The sequence below is a fragment of the Ranitomeya imitator genome, chromosome 3 (assembly GCF_032444005.1).
Source record: "Ranitomeya imitator isolate aRanImi1 chromosome 3, aRanImi1.pri, whole genome shotgun sequence".
NCBI classification, from domain to species: Eukaryota; Metazoa; Chordata; class Amphibia; order Anura; family Dendrobatidae; genus Ranitomeya; species Ranitomeya imitator.
This window is the reverse complement of record NC_091284.1, coordinates 95,860,957-95,881,470: the sequence shown is the minus strand read 5'-3', so window position 1 is coordinate 95,881,470 and position 20,514 is coordinate 95,860,957. Positions and strand designations below refer to the sequence as shown.

The 20,514-nt window shown below is 43.5% G+C and overlaps 1 protein-coding gene across 8 annotated transcripts in view; it reads right to left on the bottom strand.

Moving 5' to 3' along the window:
• Positions 1-20,514, bottom strand: part of GIT1 (GIT ArfGAP 1) — a 175,389-nt gene that overhangs the window by 64,819 nt on the left and 90,056 nt on the right. For all 8 annotated transcript variants that reach the window (XM_069761178.1, XM_069761175.1, XM_069761174.1 and 5 more), the window contains exons 3-8: positions 13,505-13,617; positions 12,319-12,424; positions 10,784-10,870; positions 9,276-9,406; positions 8,528-8,622; positions 2,748-2,790 (exon numbers count right to left, since the gene is read on the bottom strand). In XM_069761178.1, coding sequence (XP_069617279.1) covers positions 2,748-2,790; positions 8,528-8,622; positions 9,276-9,406; positions 10,784-10,870; positions 12,319-12,424; positions 13,505-13,617 — 575 coding nt within the window. The remainder of the gene's footprint in view (positions 1-2,747; positions 2,791-8,527; positions 8,623-9,275; positions 9,407-10,783; positions 10,871-12,318; positions 12,425-13,504; positions 13,618-20,514) is intronic.

The following is a 20,514-nucleotide window of genomic DNA, read 5'->3' as shown; positions in this document are numbered from 1 at the left end:
TAGCCAAATATCTGATCCACACACAATGTATACCAATTTATTGCAGGGATATGTATGACTTATAAGAAGGACGAATGAATGTTCATAATCTTAATTTTTTTAATTATTTACACAAAATTAAAAATGGATTTTTAAGGGTTTGCCCTCTGCTATTTCTGATCATGCGTTGTAAATTCCACTTTGAGCACATGAGGGCGATCTAGTGCAGTAATAATTTGCCAGTGAGCGGCAGCTTTATGGAAGAGACTGCAGGTTGCGTCAGGTCCGCATGTGACGTACGGTGAAGCCAGCGGCGGGGGAGTCAATGAGCGATAAGATCTGATGTACCTGGATGTAAGCCAACGATGCCGGTAGAAGGAATAGCCAGAGGAGGCAAGTTTCTGCAGGTCTCTGGAAGTTACCAAACTTATACTACGCAAATAATTCCGCTACAAGGCTACATAAAACAGGTCAATATGGCAGATCTTATAGAGAGGAGAAGCAGCTTATGGATATGATGCACCTGAACATGTGCAGCCACAGCAGGTGAGCCCGCTCCCCCCGGGCAGGTACCGGCCTCGCGCTGCTAGAACGTTATACAACGTTAATGGGATCTGCGGAAAAGCGTTCTGACTTCTCTAATCTGTCACCACAAGCTTCGATGCATTCTCATTTAACCCCTTAGTGACCAGGCCTGAACGACCAACCACATTTTTGTTTTTCTTCATTTTTCCCTCACCTCATTGCAGAAGCCATCATTTTATTTTTTATTATTAATTATTATTATTATTATTATTATTGAGAGGTTTGTATTAGGCTTTATTTTATGGTATTTTAGGTATTTTTCAGACCTGTTTTTGCTTACATATAAATCATGGTGTAATTTATTTATTTTTTAAATGCAAATATTAAAAAACAAACATTTTTTTGCTTAGATTTTCTTCTGTTCATGTTACACACCAAATAGCCTGTTGAATTAATTCTTTAAAGAATGAATCTTTATTTTTTGTAATAACGTTTTTTTGCAGTTTTTTTTTTTGTCCATATTTATATTTTTATAAAAGATTTCTGGGGAACATTATTTTTTTACCACTCTAACTGGAGCATTCATAGGAGCCCCAGTTACAGGGAAAAACAGCCCCCAGATGTGCCAGACGTCACTGCGGGGAGCTGATCTGGACGAGTCTGGCACCTTGGAGTCAAACCTGCTCCTGATAAGACGGTGGCAGCAGGAATTTTAAAAGGGAATCATCTGAGAGCAGCATGTTGCAGGGGCAGAAACCTTGATTCCAGCGATGTGTCACTTACTTTGAATCACTGTTTTCTCTGCTGCGGATCTAGCGGTTCTCTGAATGCCAAACTCTGTCTGTCATACAGACTTGTTCACTGTGCAAGTAGCCCATGTGTTCCTGTTTCCATAATTGTTCTCTTGTGTCTACAAGACTGGGGAGTTCCACCACTCCTCTTGGGCTATCTGCACAAAAGCTGTTCTACCCTGTATGCACAAATGGATTTTTCCTCTCTGAACCCTGTTCACACAGGTTATATACAGATGATCAGGTTTTTAAATACATCAGATAGGGATTGCATACATTAGTTAGGACTGCTCTGATAAGGGTATACCGTGAAGATTGGTAGAGCAGCTTAGTATACATTTTTTGCAAAAAACGTATCAACCAAATACCCTGTTTTTTACATCTTTTACTAGCACTTGCGGATTACTGCAACATTTTTTCAAACTGAGTGTTTTTGGTTTTACTATTCTCTTTTGTGTCTTCAGGTTTCTTGGTGGTGTGTGAACATGATCATACAGACTTGTTCACTGTGCAAGTAGCCCATGTGTTCCTGTTTCCATATAGGTGATGACTGCATCTTTTTGGAGCCTGAAAGTTGACTCTTGCCATACGCTAGTCCAAGCTTGCCGTTCCGTGCATTAAACTGTTTCTCTGCCTGTTCACATTAAGGGCACGCTCACACATTGCAGAAAGTTTTGGCAAAATAGGCAACAAATCTGCAGACAGAGTAAGGTGTGATACTACCAGACTTCGCCTTACTCCATTACTCAGCATTGAATATGGTGAAATCCACAATTAAAACTGCCACAAGAATGAGCGTCCCTCACATTTCAGATCGGACCCACGCTTTCATTTTCAGGCAGATTTTTTTCTGCAAAATGGAATTGGAATTTTGGAAAACCAATTTCCCCGCATTGTACTGTAAATTGCTGCAAATGTGCAGTATGGATTGTGCACCCCAAATCCGTAACATGTGACCTAGGCCTTCCTGAGGTCTCTCGTGGGTGCTGTACTTTTCACATTCTGCTTTATTATATTAGTGGAGTCTTTTGCTCAGCACCGTGGTATACAGCCCCATAGCAGAGCCACGTGGGGAGTACGAGGAGGTCAGAATTCAAGAGAAAACAGGATGCAGATATGACCGTAGCTTCCTGATCACAACACACAGAGCGGCCACCCCCCTAACAGACCACCGAAGACCATGACAGAATGCATGTTATGACTTATCAGCAAGACAGGAGACAATGTGTTAATTGCTGAGACCCGCTTGGCAACTCCACATCTGCCGATATGGAAGAATATGGAACTCTGCAGGGCAATGGTGCACTGCAATGGTGCACTGCAATGGTGCACTGCAATGGTGCACTGCAATGGTGCACTGCAATGGTGCACTGCAATGGTGCGCAACAAACACATTTCAGCAATTAAACCTTCAGCATTAAATAAAGATCTGAAGAGAACAAATGTAATTACCTATCAGCCATCTGAGGAATGATATAATGTCCGTTCTTATGATCTGAAACAGACAAATAAATCACACACAATAGTTAGTGCTCGGAGTAAATTAAGAATTTCCTGTAGGATCAGAAACATTTCAGCTACAGGACACTGAACAGAACACTTGTATTCAGGAATGGACAGGATGTAGAAACTGGATACTACCATACTGTAGGCATACATGGAGCAGTCACTGCACAGGATTGGCAGCCGATCCTCTCGGGAAGCATATGATTATATGTTTACACATATATTTTACACATGTACACTCGCACACACAGGGGAAAATAAGCATTTGATATACTGCTGATATTGCAAGTTTTCCCACCTACAAAGAATGGAGAGGTCTGTTATTTTTTATCATAGGTATATTTCAACTGTGAGAGACAGAATCTTAAAAAAAAAAAAAAATCCAGAAAAATCCCATTGTATGATTTTTACATAATTAATTTGCATTTTACTGCATGAAATAAGTATATGATACAATAGAAAAATTGAACTTAATATCTGGTACAGAAACCTTTGTTTGCAATTACAGAGGTCTGATGTTTCCTGTAGTTCTTGACCAAGTTTGCACACACTGCAGCGGGGATTTTGGCCCACACCTCCATACAGATCTTCTCCAGATCTTTCAGGTTTCGGGGCTGACGCTGGGCAACATTGAGTTTCAGCTCCCTCCAAAGATTTTCTACCGGTTTCAGGTCTGGAGACTGGCGAGTCCACTACAGGAGATTGAAGTGATTCTTACGGAGTCGCTCATTAGTTGCCCTGGCTGTGTGTTTCGGGTCATTGTGATGCTGGAAGACCCTCCACAACCAATTTTCAATGCTTCATGGTTGGGACGATGTTCTTCTGGTTGCACTCATTCTTCTTCCTCCAAAACACAGCGGCTGAAATTGATAGCAAACAGTTCTGTTTTGCTCTCATCTGACCACATGACCTTCTCCCATGCCTCCTTTGGATCATCCAGATGGTCACTGGCAAACTTCAAATGGACCTGGACCTGTGCTGGTGTGAGCAGGGGACCTTGCATGCCGGGCAGGATTTTAATCCATGACGGCATAGTGTGTTACTACTGGTAATGTTTGAGACTGTGGTCCCAGCTCTCTTCAGGTCTTTGACCAGATTCTCCCGTGACATTTCTTGGCTAATTCCTGACCTTTCTCTGAATCATCCTTACCCCACAAGGTGAGATCTTGCATGGAGCCCCAGAACAAGAAAGATTGACAGTCATCTTGCATTTTCCAATCATTCCACCAACAATTGTTGCCTTCTCACCAAGCTGCTTGGCGAGAGCTAGAATTCTTGCTGGTTGGTAGGTGATCAAAACTTATTTCATGCAATAAAACGCAATGTAATTATTAAAAAATCATACAATAAAAAAAAAAAAATGAAAATCACATTGTATTTTTAGATTCTGTCTCTCCCAGGTGAAGTGTACCTACAATAAAAAACACAGACCTCTCCATCTTTGTAGAGGGAAAACTGAGTTCCAGTGTGTGCTACATATTACGCCATAAATATCTGATAGGTGCGAGTACCATGAACAAGGCACTTGGCGTGATATAAGATCCCCCTTAAAAGGATAACTCCTCTTTTAGGCTCTTCTAAGTGTTGGTTAAAGTGGTTCTCCAGGAATAGAAAATAAAAAAACAAAACAAAGAGACATGTCGTTATAAATAAATTTCTAAATACATTTAATTATCACACATGTTTTGTCTCTGGATGTAATTAATATAGAAATAAAATGGCTGCTGTCCTGTTACACTGATAGAAACCTGCCCTAGAACAGGGGTGTCAAACTGCATTCCTCGAGGGCTGCAAACAGGTCATGTTTTCAGGATTTCCTTGTACTGCACAGGTGATAATTTATATTTATAATAATGAGTTGGTGATTAAATTATCACCTGTGCAGTACAAGGAAATCCTGAAAACATTACCTGTTTGCAGCCCTCAAGGAATGCAGTTTGACACCCCTGCCCTAGAATGTTGGGACAGGAGCCTGTGAGCATGTGCACCAGACACTCCGCCCTTCCCTTCATATCTAGTAAGATGTGCTTAACTGGAGACACCAAAGGTGCCGAGGTAAGAAGTGGCAGCTCGAATTATTAGGGGCGTCCTGTCCTTCTGAATGACTAAACATTATATAGCTCATCTCCAGGTCACAGGAAAGGTGCTACTCCTGCACTTGCTCACAGGCTCCCGTCCTAACATTCTAGGACAGGCTCCTGTCAGTGTATCAAGACGACAGCCATTTTAATTCTTTAGTATTACTTCCCTAGACAAAACAATTGAGATTTGATAATTGAATGTATTTGGAAATGTATTTACAATTAGATTTTGCTCAGTTATTTTTTTTTTCTATTCCTGGAGCACCCCTTTAAGAAGGCATTTCTCCTTTCGCCTAATAAGCATGTCCGCCAGACAGATCCCTTATTAAACAGCTTTGACCTAAAATGTGAATTACGATAGGTAAGTACCGTACGTCATTTTTTTGTCTGTAATAATAATGGAATTCATGTACTCATTAACTGCAGAGTTGTTGTGTAGCGTTCGTGTATACGAGGAAAAATACATCCGCCAAGAACAATGACTGTAGTGTGTAAACGACATCTAAAAGATATCTGGAAAACCATTCCGCTATAGGAAATAAGTAGGTGTTATTGTAGAGCAGGGGTGGGAAACCTCAGGTCCATGGGCCATGTACAGCCGGCGATGACCTTTTCTCCTGCCCCCTGGCAAATTCCCAGGACCGCAGTGCTTGGTGCTGTGTTTTGATGGCCATACGCCCATTAATTAATTGAGCTCGTTCACGCACTGTCCACTGCTGAAGGCTGAAAGATTATGTCCTGACACCAGTGCCAGCCTCAGGACGTTCCTTGTGGGCAGAGTTAGCGCACTGTGTACGGCCCCCGAATGATGCTACAAACATCCAAATGGCCCTTGGCGGAAAAAAGGTTCCTCACTCCTGATGTAGAGTGATCGTAAGAGTTCGATCCTAGCAAAATATCTGCACGTTTGTGGGGGTTTTTTTGCTACTCTGATCATCATCATCTCTAAGATCAGTTTGATTAATTAGAAATCTGTATATTTGGTCAGTATTTTACCTCAGTATTTGGAAGCCAAAATCTGGAGTGGGTGAAAAATACAGAAGTGGTGACGTGTTTCTATTATACTTTTCGTCTGATTGTTCCACTCCTGGTTTCAGCTTACAAATACTGATAGAAAATACTGAACGTGTGAACGTGACCTCAAAGGGCATTTATCTCCGCAAGATAATTATGACCAGAGTTGTTTAAAAACACTTATTTCACAATTATCTTGCCAGTAAATAGGCTGCTGATCACCCGATGAAAGGACAAACACTTGTTCGTCAGGTGAAATGATCTTTTATGCAGCACAAAAGATCATAGTTCTCAGAGGTGCATTGTCCTGGTAAACGGGGCTCGTTTGCCGAGAATTATGGCGGCCTATGTGCACTCAGTGATTAATATAAATTCATCAGTTTACATTGTTTTCTTTGGTCAGCCTATGTAAAACAGGAAATCATATGACTACTGAAACAAAAGTTTACAGATCGGCAGTCATAACAGGATATCGGATGATCGGTATAAATGGACCCCAACACCAAGCTTAAAGCTGGGCTTACAACTTTGACAATATGTCATCATTTATTAGTCTGGTTAGGCAGGCCGACCGCACTGCTGTGCTCACTAAAGATCAGTGATAGATCGTTCTGTACACAAAGGTTACCATTGTTCTCGGCAGCACAGGTTCTGTTTACACAGGACAATATGCTGTCGAGAACCATAATCTTATAAAGAAAGCGAAAAATATAATTCTGCTTGTTCACTGAGTGATCAGTAGCCTGCTTAGACTGCACTATTGTTGGGAAACTAGCGTCCCTAGGAAATCTCGTTATAATTGTGTAGATTAAATGCACATTTAGGCATAAACAAGCCAATTCAGTATACTTATTTTACTATTTTGTCCCTGGCAAAAGAAAAATGATCATCACACTGTAAAAAGAAAAAGGAAGAAACATTTTTCTTCCAGGACTGATGTGTTTTGTAAAGGCGCATATGTTCCATTCTGCATCAGAGAGCTGTTTATGCCCAAGCATAAAATGTTATCTCCAGTTACACAGCTAAATATCACATTTCCCCAGAATCTATTACTGTGTCGGTATAAACAGAGAATGAATCTCTCCGGCAGTGTTTTCTCATGATGTACGATGCTCAGTGAAATAACCCAAAAACAAAAAAGCGTAAATCTGCCGTAAGAAAGAGAATTATGAGTAACATAAGGGTTGTCTATTTTCCCACTGATGCTTTAATGAAAATCTGATTTTATGAATTTATACACTGCACGAATTATGAGCAAACCAGCAATGGCTTTCTATCGCTACACTGCCTTTTTTTTTTTTTTTGATAACCTGTAGTTTTCCTCAATTTAAAGTTCATTTAAAAAACACATCCTCCTGGGAGATCTGGAGTTAGAAGATCACTACATATTGTGAATCGCAGATCTTCCAAGCAGCCTGTGTGTTTGTGTCCCATATTAAATGGATTTCATATTCTCTGGTGCTGAAGAGGTTAAAGGGAACCTGTCACCCCCCTCAGGCGTTTGTAACTAAAAGAGCCACCTTGTGCAGCACTAATGCTGCATTCTGGCAAGGTGGCTCTTTTAGTTATGCTCCCTGCACACGATGAAATAAACGCTTATAAAATGTGCCCCCTCATACCGTGAAATCGTCCCGGGGCAGGTCTTTCCCCCCAATCAGACGTAGCACAGCCGTCACTCCGGACCTGTGCGCGTCGGGCGCCGCCTCCTCTTGCTTCATTTAGCGTTCCCAGCGCCTGCGCTGTAAGTATTTTTTTCCGGGCATGCGCAGTTACGCTGCCCTTCAAACTTACAGCGCAGGCGCCAGGGATGCTAATGAAGCAAGAGGACGCGGCGCCCGGCGAGCACAGGCCCGCAGTGACGGCTGTGCTGCGTCTCATTAGGGAGGAAAGACCCACCCCCGGGACGATTTGGTATGAGGGGGCACATTTTATAAGCGCTTATTTCCGCGTGTGCAGGGAGCATAACTAAAAGAGCCACCTTGTCAGAATGCAGCATTAGTGCTGCACAAGATGGTTCTTTTAGTTACAAACGCCTGAGGGGGGTGACAGGTTCCCTTTAAAGACCCTTTCTATGCTGGTCAAAAACTTGCAGTTCTATTTCAGCTGCTTCTGATCTGTTCATTACCCCTCCTTTTAAAACCTGTCCAGACCCTCTCTGTCTTTCCAGTGCTTTGCTTCCTAGCTCCTTGGGACGCTGTGCTGAATTGGAGATCGTTGTTGCTCCTGGAGATTGTTGCGTGCTGTTTTTGTGTGTATGCTTTCCTCATTGTCCTATTTGGTTGGTACATTCATATCCTCCCTTATATAACTCTCTACCTTTGGTGAGTGTTTATGTTTGTTGCTTTCTGTTATCCCTGTTTTGTCTTTGTGTCTACCTTACATTGCTGTCCCATGCCTCATGTGGTGGAGGGGACAGATCAGGGTTTAAAAAGCAGAGTAAGGTTGGAGACTCGGGCCTCTCTACCTTCAAGAGTACCCCCAGGACAGGGATAGTAAGGATCCCAGTTCCAGGGACAGTTTGAGGCCCCTCTTCCATACCGAAGACTGTCACAGCATGACACTTTGATGGACCCACTCTGCTTAGAGTAAGGTACAAATTAGATTTATAAAATTTGATACTGGCACACTCACCTGGTTTTCGGCCACAGAGGTAGAAGGCTAACCGATCCGTCAGCTCATACTGACACTCCACCAGTCTGTCTGCCAAATCATGGTGGCCGGCCTGCCTATAAAACAGGAACTTTCTGCTCAGAAACACAGAAACTAAGCTTCAAGAACCAAAGATACATACATAGTCCCTAGTCCAAAATAATAGGTCTCATTAGTCACTTTGGGCTTTAACCTGCTCATGTCAAGCAGGGGGATAGGGGCTAAATGGCTTCCTGAATATCTCTGAAAATTGTCCCATCACATACATAGTATGTTCAAAATAGTATTTTTTCTGGAGCAGAAACTCTCGAATTGTCCTCAAAAACTTGGGAGAAACTCAACAAAAAGACTCAGTGTGAACACATTATTAATATAATCATTCACAATTAGCTTTGTAGACCGGGTGTAAATGTCGTAAGAAGCCATATGTCCAGCGTTTAACTAAATAACTAAACTAAAATGTGTGTTTGTTTTTTTTTTTAAATAGATCCTGAGTTTATGGCCAATCAGAAATTTGCGCAATTAACCTTATAGCACAATGAACCTTATACTATAAAAAGTTACTAATGTATTGAGGCTGACAACCACGACTACACAACTTCAGCAATATATGCATGCACTCGTGTGTTTTAATCTTAAAAAGGAACAGAGAACTTGCAAAGAAGAAAAATCCACAATTTCCACAAAAATGTATAGGTGACCTCTCAATGTTTTTGTGCTGTCACCTTACCTGCCATAATCAATAGGTGTCCTTCCATTCATATCAGGAGCTCCGGGGTCAGCGCCGTACACTACCAAAAGCTCAGCCTGAAGAACTTGCCCAGCTTTAGCGGCCACATGTAGAGGAGTGCTTCCCTTCTCCTACAAAACAGAGTTGATCATCACTGTCTGCACACATGTAAGAATCCATTACAACAATAACACCACCTCTGCAAATCTGCGACCTTGCTTGTAGTCCATCTTACATTACATCTCTTGTTCTGGAGGACTGCACATATGTAATGCTTCATTTCTCCTGTGGGGGTGCTGCAGGAGAACCAAACACTTAGGGTACGTTCCCATTTAGCGTTTGCATTGCAGACCTCCAGTAGCGGAGATGTCACAGTAATGTCCACAGAGTCACTTCACCGTTTGCATTGCAAACACAGTGGATTAGCCGCAAGAGACTATGCAACGGAAAATCAGCTGTTTTCACAACAACTCTTCTCCTGGTCTTTGAAGAGATCTTGTTTCTTTGAAGAGATCTTGTTGCACACGTAGAATGGTCCTCTGCGGATTTTTCCGCAGCGGATTTGATAAATCCGCAGGGCAAAAACACCGCGTTTTTCCTGCGGATTTACCGCGGTTTTTGTGCGGATTCCACTGCGGTTTTACACCTGCGGTTTTCTATTATGGAACAGGTGTAAAACCGCTGCGGGTTCCGCACAAAGAATTGACATGCTGCGGAATGTAAACCGCTGCGTTTCCGTGCGTTTTTTTCTGCAGCATGGGCACAGCGTTTTCAGTTTCCCATAGGTTTACATTGTACTGTAAACTCATGGGAAACTGCTGCGGACCCGCAGCAAAATCCGCATCGTGTGCACATAGCCTAATTACTTCCAATCTCCACTACCTTACACCTGGTGTTACAGCCATGCGAGAGTCTGGAAATGGAGGTGCATACCTCTTACACAATTTGGTGTATGCTATGACTGGCAATGCCCCAAGAAACCAGATATATGCCTGCTATGAACAAACTTAGATTGGTGCCATAATTTACATTAATTTATGACCTAATTTTCACCATTTTCTGGTAAATCTGGTCAAAGTGCATCATGTATTACTCTTGGAAAGCCTTAGAGGGCACATGCTGCCCGATCCATAGGCCACATGTATCAGGCACCGACCGTATGATCTCAGCCAGATAAGTTTAATTCTGAAAATATAGTTTAATGGCCACCGGGACAGAGCCGCACAGGAGACTAGCCAGACCCCCGGTGGCTTCTCCCCGCCTGCTGCACAAGAGCGACAGGTCTCTACACATCACAATTTTTTTTTTTTTTTTTTTTTGCAAATGTGGCTTGCAGACATAATTCTTTCACTAGAAAACAGACACACAGTAACTTTCCCCATTGTTCTTGCTGTAAAGATGACATGTCACCATTGAAAACATTTTTATTTCTTTCCAGAGGGTAGCACCCATTTATCTTTTATGGGGATTTTATTTTAAAAAAAAAAAGTGTTGAGAGAAGCGATTACCGGGTGGAAGAAATTGGCTTGAGCACCAAGAGACAGCAGACGTAAGCAAGTTTCCAGGTTCCCAGTCCTCACGCTGGAATGAAGTTGCTAGAATCAGCAAAAAACACACAAGAGATCACATTAAATCAGGGGCAGCCCAGTCACGCAATCCTTTGTACAGGGAATCCTCTTCATCAGGATTACATCATCACATCATTAAACTTGTGACCTTCCAAACTAAAAAAAAAGAAGGAAAATAATCTAAATAAAAACCCAAAATAATAATAATAAATATAATAATAATATTTATTATTATTAAAGCTTGCAGAAGGTTTTTAAAATAAAACTGATCAATTACATCTATATCTGTAGATAAAAGAGCTGAGATTTGCTGGCACTAGCCATCTTAAAGAGGACACTTCACCGGGTTTATTAATAAAAACCCATCGGATTATTTGTAGCATTGCTGTTAGTGCCCAACTACAAGAATAACCCAATAACAGACATTTCGTATCCGGCTGCACCTACATTTCCCATTCAGATTTCCTGAAGCTGATTGTTGCACATCGTAGGACCGCCGATTAAAGGAAACCGCTGCAGCCAATGTTTGACAGCAGCGGTGACACATCCGGGTCAGGTATATCATTCCTGGAGTAGGAAGTGGAGAGTCTGCAAATGTCCAAATCAAATTGCTGACATATCAGTAAAGAGAGTAGGGCTTCTTGTCCTATTGGACCATCCTGAAACGTTTCCTAAATATTTTTTCTGTTTGAATAACCCCTTTAAATTTTGATAAATTGCTTGCTAGAAAAGTTGAAAAATTAGTCTTTTTTTTTTTTAACCGTGGACAGAAAACAGGAGTTTATTATTACGGTAACTGCACGCAGATATTGTCCTTGATATGCAACAAACACAAGAACCCAATGATGCAAGGCACCGCTGCTGACCATCACGCTGCCATATATTTCTTCACATAAATGACATCAGATCTTGACATATGAACCGGATCCCAACTTTTGAACCAGGATATGCTTGGCTACAACATGGATTTTTACCCAAAAGGTGGGAATGAAGCATAAACATTGAATAAAAGATCGTGTCAGGTCATACGACACATGCTTAAAATCTCATTTCTGACCATTGATGCTGAAATCCATATATTAACCATAAATATATTCCAGTTTTTCAACATAAATATGTGTTTTGCGGTGAAATCAGGAGGGTGCGGAGAACATATTTAACAAGGTAACACATTCTCTAAATTAACAGGAGGTTTGGGTGGATATATGAGGTAGGAGCTAAATCAACACAAAATGGTGGATACTAGAAGAGGGAGATTACATGATAATTAGAATCAACAAAGCAATAACGAGAAGGTGCAAACATCCCACATAACTGGCAGAGAAAGGGTGAATTTGATGACCCATGTCTTTATTTTACCTATATAATGGTAAAATACAATGATGTCAAGAAATAAAATGGTGTTTTCGATAAAAAAAATCTGTAGTCTTGTGCTATTACTGTAGATCCAAAAACTAGCCAACTAATGGCAGTACCTTGCTAAGGTCTTTAGCAGTCACTCCATCGTCGTCCCGACACGGCAACTTGTGCACAAATGAGAGCATCTGATACTTGGCTCGAATAAACTCGGACTTTGTTGGGCTGGAAGGAATAAAGACATCAACTCAATCACAATGGATTTGCCCCAATGACATCTCTGATGGGGAGCACGTGTTTTCTGTTCTCTACGTAATGGGGTTGTCGAGTGAAAACAAGTTATCATTTATTTGACAGGACAACTTACCGATAGGTACGGTGTCTGACCGCTGAGACCTGCGCCGATCGTCACCTCAGGTAATTTGCGCCCCCAATAGGGAACTTTGTCTTCCTTCCAATATCATTCTTTTTTTTTTAAGGCTGCTGTGCTCGGAAGTCGGATAGGGAATGAATGGAGAATGGGCACAGGTCAAGCAGGCGTACTTCCATTCTAAAAGGGATAAAAGTTCTCCGTTCTGCCGATCGGTGCAGGTTCCAGCAGTCGGACTCTCACCACTCAACAAGTTATCACCTATCTTGTGACAAGTGACGTTTTCAAGGAACATTCCCTTTAAGCCTCACAAAGGGGCTTATCAATCTCTATCCATAGAAACGATAGGCCCATTTAGCCAAACCGAACAGGTACTAGACCTAGGTAGTCATGGAAGATCGCGACAGTGCAACCAGCACATGAGGCGGCCATACAGACTAGTGACGAGCGAGTGTACTCGTTGCTCGGGTTTTCCAGAGCACGCTCGGGTGACCTCCGAGTATTTGTTAGTGTTAGGAGAATTAGTTTTCATCGCCCGCAGCTGAATGATTTACAGCTACTAGCCAGGCTGAGCACATGTGGGGGTTGCCTGGTTGCTAGGGAATCCCCACATGTACTCAGGCTGGCTAGTAGCTGCAAATCATTCAGCTGCGGCGATGAAAACTAAATCTCCGAGCAGTCACAAATACTCGGAGACCACCCAAGCAACGAGTACACTAATACAGACGTCTGTACAACATGCCATTTGGCTCTGGGAAGGAGCAGAGAACGCACACAATTGGCATGTGCCCACTGGGCTAATCTATTGTTGGTCATGAACACCTTTCCAATGATGCCAACAACTGAACCAAAACCAAATAGAAAAACTTCAGTCCATGCACATCACGCTCCTGTGTCCAGAAGACACTCGTACCACTTTATTGGTGAATACTCACTGAAGTTTGTCTTGAGGGTTGGCTTTGCGTCGCCCACTCTGAACCTGTGCAGGGTCTAACAGCGAATGTTCCCAAATGGAGTTTGCCCCATTGCTGGCCAACGTGTGCACCATCTAGAATGATTATAAGACAGCAAAAAAAATCAGGAGCCTATAGCCTTAAAGGGTTAGGTAACTAAAGAGAACCATTATTGCACATGTCATTTTTATTTAGTTTTAGGTGAAATAATGAGTGATGACTGTAAAAGGGGAGGTGTACTGTAGCAAGAATTCTGATTTCTTGCTCCAAAGTGTCTAAAATAAAACATAAAGCCACTTCAGAGTGAAAAACATACCCAACTGTTTTGTGCATACAGCTCCAATACAGACCAATGGGTCTCCACGGTTACACACTACATTTAAATGCCCATGTGTAGTCTGACCCGGCTGTCATGAATTACTTCTGTACACCTACCCCTTTTTCTGCGATAAAAAAACCTTTTTTGTAAGAAAGCCGGGGGTATATAAAGTAGTAGGGAGTCACATGGGGGTGCGCGGAGGATGAGGTCCCCATTTTCACAGAAGCGCTCATATGAATTTTGATGAAACTAATTGATTACCTATTGTTAATGGCTTCACAGTTTGGTTCACATCCATTAACAACAAGTAATCACTTTACTTCCACCTCTTGTTTGAGATAATGCCGTTAATCATCATTAACCCTTCAACAGAACTTTACCCTGAAAAAGGAAATATTTGTCTCTAATCTTACATAGATATAGTATATTATAAATATAAAAAATATTAGTTTAGTACTAATATGTGACCCTGCAATGTAAGCTGCGTAGGTACTACATTAACGCTGGCGCGTTTCAGGCTTGTGATGTCTGTACATTTAATACAACTATTTCAAACGGCTCTGAGCATCAGGTTATGCTTTTTGTCTACCAGATATGTTGACGTCCATGACACGGCGCACTCCCTGACATACGGATACATTACGTTTTACTTGGACAAACGACATACATATGATATACTGGATTTATACAGCACGGGTACAGTACAAAAGACTTCTGATAGATTAGACATAAAACGGTCAGACGAAAGAACTACAAAGCTCAGGAGCAGGTGATTAGAAGGAATGGAGAACCTGGATCTTTAGGTTCATTGACCAGAGTTGCCCAAGCAATGTCTCACTAGCCATTTGCAAATCAGCTCCAGAAAGCGGAGCCTGTGGTGCCACATAAGGCAATGACTGATACTTATAGAGCCCGGACATAAGACCCGAGATATTTTCCCAAATCGCTGCTGCAAATACCAATGTGTTGTCAGGAACATTGGAGCATAAAATACATGCGCTTTTGACATCGTTTTTGAACATGTTTTTTGGTGCAGATATTTCCCCACACATTAGCATGGGTGAAATCTGCAGCACCAACACAAAGAATGAACATTCTGCAGATTTAAATCTGCAAGATAAAAATAAGCAACATGTGCATGAGGTTTCAGGAATCTCACTCGCTTTGCTGGTACTAGGAAATCCTTAAGCTTTTATGACAAAACAGTGCAGAAATAAATCTAACAATACTGCAACTCGTGCGGAGCCCTTAAGTTATTAAGCAGGAGTAGTGGACAAGCCCTTTAAGTTTGAATTTAACTTGACTGCTGCAGCAACTTCCCGTGTATGCACTATAATCCAGCCTGGCAATCCCTGAAAAAATAGCAGTCTTTCCTGTAAGGCTGCTCATCTCCATGAGAACCTGCCTCCAGAGCTTATTTTAATTGAAAGGACTACCTGTGTGAGACACGTAAAGACTGACAGTCTGCTCTCCTGATCTCACTGCAGAGCGGTGTGTGATTATAACTAACAGTACAGCAGAGCTGAACTTTGTCTCATTACAAAAACTTCTACAGCTCTCCTCTCAGCGCACACAGCTCTACAGTGAGATCAAGAGAGCATGCTGTCAAGTCATTACCTGTCTCACACTGGTAACACTTCCTTTCATTTACAAAAAGCTTTGAAAGCAGATTCTCAGGAAGATCTGTGTCCGGTCCATAGATGATAAAAGCTCATTTATAAATTAAGAAAAATGTGGATTTCTAAGTAAACAATTAGTCGGGTTAAAGATATCAAGGTGTTCTTTTATTCAATCTTCTATGACCTACATAGTCATATGTTCATCCCACTGACAGATGCCCTTTAAGAACTTGTCACCGGTTCAAAAGTGGCCCCTATTTGTTCTTATTTCATTCCCACTGCTCCCCTGAGTATTTGGTTTTATGTATGTCACGATTCGGGACCAGGGGCTCCTTCACTGTCCCTAATGCTAGGGGTGCCCTAGCTTGCCCTGTTCCCCGGGTTACTTCTGAAGGTGTAGATGCCGGGGCCACGTACCTTGCCTTATCTCCTGAATCCATCTTCAATCTGTACCCATCCCCCATCAAGGGAAGAGGGGAGTAGTTGTGCACCGTAGAATATCAACCAGACGAACAAGGTAAGATAAACAGGGCTAACAGAAAATATCAGGGAAACAAATATTGACTCACATATAACAGATGAATGCACTGGGGAGTGGAGGATAGGGAAAAAACAAAGTAGGAGAAGGAAAGAGAATTATCTCATAACTAAACCAAGCAACAGTCACAGATAAACTCACCAAACGTCTTCTCATATAACTACTATCTCCTATCCAGCCATGGCGCAAAAGCTAGCTCTGGCAATGTGTGTCAGTCAGGACCCAGATTGCATAGGACATAGGAGTGGCTAACCGTGCTCCCAGAGCTCTCATCATGGCCTATTAACTCGTGTACTGCTAAAAGAAATTTACACCGTTTAAAAAGATGAACTGCTTCTTTTCAGCGCAGGATTAAGAGCAATCAGACGATGCTGTCTTATGGCTCCTCTCTGTTGCGGTAACTCCGTGACAATGTATTGCTTTAAAAAAATCCACCATACAGTTTCACAGATAGAGGCCTTTTCGTTTAGTGGTAATTTGTATGGCCTTACAAATGGGAGTGCCTAACAGGATTGTCTGGGGAGTGTCCTTGGTCTGCTCTGCATGTGAGCACCACCCCTTTGGTAAAGAACATAAACTTGCACTAAATAAAAAGGTTTTAAGAAAAAAAATAAGAATACACACGGGAGCAGCAGGAATAAAGTAAGAGCATAAACTGCCCACTTTTGGGTACATTTATGTCATGCACATGTGCTCAAGAAAGATTTAACCCTACAAAATTGAAAAAGATCTAGCCCAGAAATCAGTGATATATAGTGTAGACTGGGCTCAGGAATGGTAAGCTTTAGGCTATGTACACACGTTTAAAAGAGGTGCAGAATTTTATGCACAAAATCCGCAGCTCCTGGCAGAATCCGCAGACACGGATTTGCCACGGTTTTTATGCTGATTTTCTGCTATTTTTATGCGGAATTGCTGTGGATTTTGTGCGGATTTTGCCACTGCGGATTTTTAACATGGAGGGGTGCAGAAACTCTGCAGATCCGCACAAAAGAAGTGACATGCACTTCTTTGAAATCCGCAGCAATTCCGCACAGCTTTTTTTTTCCCCCATTAACTAACATTGTTACTGTACATCACAGTGCGGATCTGCAGCGTTTCTGCGCGGTAAAATCCGCTGCGGATCCACAGCAAATCCGCACCGTGTGTCCATACCCTTAGTTTCCCTAAATGTTTCCATGGAAATAATCACAAATTAATAGAATCTTAGAGTATTACTTGGAAACAGCACCATATAACTGGCTGGGAATCAGAATGATATCACCGGAACTTAACCCAAGCAAGGACTGATGAGCAAATGTTCACAGCCACCAATTGTGATCATTGATAAATATGGGGGATTTTCAATTCTGTACGATTTGTTGTTCATCTCTAGATTTTCATGAGAACTTCCCAAGCTACCAGAAGCAACACACAAAAGGGGGGCCTCCCGATTCTCCCTGGGGAACAAAAAAGGATGGTGATGGGGGCCTCCCGATTCTCCCAAGGATGGTGATGGGTCTGGGATGGGGTGGGGGTACATTTAAATCACCTGATCATTTTGTTTGGCAGTGAGAGTCTGGCATCGGCTCACTCCATTCTCCCCATAGAGAGCACATGAACATTCGGCTCAGCTGAGCTTTCATGATGTGTAAGATGCATGGACAACTTAAAGTGTAAAAGTCTCTGCTCCTATCTCCTTCTCTTTAATTCTCAATTTATGGGCAAACTCCGTCTTCAGTGAATACTGATCCTTCCATTGCGGAGATCGATGACAGCTAGTGCTCATAAAGTTCAGGAGAACTTGCGGCGGAATGTCTGCCACGGACGCCGGCGGAATGTCTGCCACGGACGCCGGCGGAATGTCTGCCACGGACGCCGGCGGAATGTCTGCCACGGACGCCGGCGGAATGTCTGCCACGGACGCCGGCGGAATGTCTGCCACGGACGCCGGCGGAATGTCTGCCACGGACGCCGGCGGAATGTCTGCCACGGACGCCGGCGGAATGTCTGCCACGGACGCCGGCGGAATGTCTGCCACGGACGCCGGCGGAATGTCTGCCACGGACGCCGGCGGAATGTCTGCCACGGACGCCGGCGGAATGTCTGCCACGGACGCCGGCGGAATGTCTGCCACGGACGCCGGCGGAATGTCTGCCACGGACGCCGGCGGAATGTCTGCCACGGACGCCGGCGGAATGTCTGCCACGGACGCCGGCGGAATGTCTGCCACGGACGCCGGCGGAATGTCTGCCACGGACGCCGGCGGAATGTCTGCCACGGACTCCGGCGGAATGTCTGCCACGGACTCCGGCGGAATGTCTGCCACGGACTCCGGCGGAATGTCTGCCACGGACTCCGGCGGAATGTCTGCCACGGACTCCGGCGGAATGTCTGCCACGGACTCCGGCGGAATGTCTGCCACGGACTCCGGCGGAATGTCTGCCACGGACTCCGGCGGAATGTCTGCCACGGACTCCGGCGGAATGTCTGCCACGGACTCCGGCGGAATGTCTGCCACGGACTCCGGCGGAATGTCTGCCACGGACTCCGGCGGAATGTCTGCCACGGACTCCGGCGGAATGTCTGCCACGGACTCCGGCGGAATGTCTGCCACGGACTCCGGCGGAATGTCTGCCACGGACTCCGGCGGAATGTCTGCCACGGACTCCGGCGGAATGTCTGCCACGGACTCCGGCGGAATGTCTGCCACGGACTCCGGCGGAATGTCTGCCACGGACTCCGGCGGAATGTCTGCCACGGACTCCGGCGGAATGTCTGCCACGGACTCCGGCGGAATGTCTGCCACGGACTCCGGCGGAATGTCTGCCACGGACTCCGGCGGAATGTCTGCCACGGACTCCGGCGGAATGTCTGTGACGGCCTCCGGCGGAATGTCTGTGACGGCCTCCAGCTCCTCCCTTTCCATAGAATTTTAAAAGCACCAACTGTCATCTATCTCAGAAAGGGGAAGATCTCTCTTCACTGAACACAGATTTTACCAATGAAGTGAAAGATCAGGAGGAGAAAGAATCAGATTTTTCCAGATATATTACGACGTGGCTTATTTTTCATCTGTACTACTGATTTCTGAACTAAAAATTAAAACGACAGGTACACTTCAACTTTGGAAACTTATTTCAGCCAATCCATAATGTATTTTGCACAAGTACTGTACATCCAACAGAACCTGCCCTTGCACATATTATTATTACACGTATTTTCCACAGCTGGCTCTAGTATCTGCCTATTATATATAAAGTCTCTGCTGGTACCGAAGCCAAAAACGACTATAAAGACACAGACATGGATGTATAAAGCAATCCACCATATGTACTGCACTACAGCCAGTACTCTGCTTTTCACTAAGAATTGTGAAACTCAGCAGCTTCGGTATTCATCAGGAAAACAGTACAAGAACAGAGTCCTCACTGTTTGCGTACAGGACAGGAGCCCCGATCTGCACACTCGGAAAGCTGGGACTTTGTCCAGTGGACAGAATGAGTAATGTTTTCTGCTACAATAGGAAATTGTGTATTGTCCGAGGAATGGTCAGAGCATGCCCCGCAGCCTCTACACGCTGCATAATGAAATGGGGCCAGATATGAGCAGCTTTACGGAGATTTAACATCACGTTCTTTGTGCTAGGTCAGAATATTTTGTCATTTTTGAATATTTGATGGCATCTGTCAGACACGGACGTCTATTATAAAAGAATAAGTTGGGTTACAAGTTATACAGATAAAAGGCTGGGGGCACTGGATCACTGCCTGCACACCGTGGGGTGAACAGGTATCGGATGAAGAGCAGACATGGAGTGTAAATACAGAGTCATTAACAGGTAGCTTTCAATGTTGGATAACCATTTGGGCCAGCAGATGTGTCACTGTATTCCTCCACTGGCACATAGATGTTAAATGCAAACATTTCTAGAATTCGCCCTTTTCTTACTTTCGACTCTGCAAAAACTCTTACCGTTTCACTTACTCATTCTCGTCTGGACTATTGTAACTCTCTACTAATCGGCCTCCCTCTTACCAAACTTTCCCGGCTCCAATCTGTCCTGAATGCTGCTGCCAGGATCATTTTCCTCACCAACCGTTACACCGATGCCTCTACCCTGTGCCAGTCATTACACTGGCTACCCATCCACTCCAGAATCCAGTACAAAACTACTACCCTCATCCACAAAGCACTCCATGGCTCAGCACCACCCTACATCTCCTCCCTGGTCTCAGTCTACCACCCTACCCGTGCCCTCCGCTCCGCTAATGACCTCAGGTTAGCATCCTCAATAATCAGAACCTCCCACTCCCGTCTCCAAGACTTTACACATGCTGCGCCGATTCTTTGGAATGCACTACCTAGGTTAATACGATGAATCCCCAATCCCCACAGTTTTAAGCGTACCCTAAAAACTCATTTGTTCAGACTGGCCTACCGCCTCAATGCATTAACCCAACGATCCCTGTGTGGCCTATTTATATATAAAAAAAAAAAAAAAAAAAAAAAAACAATCAGGTTCCTCGCATCATGT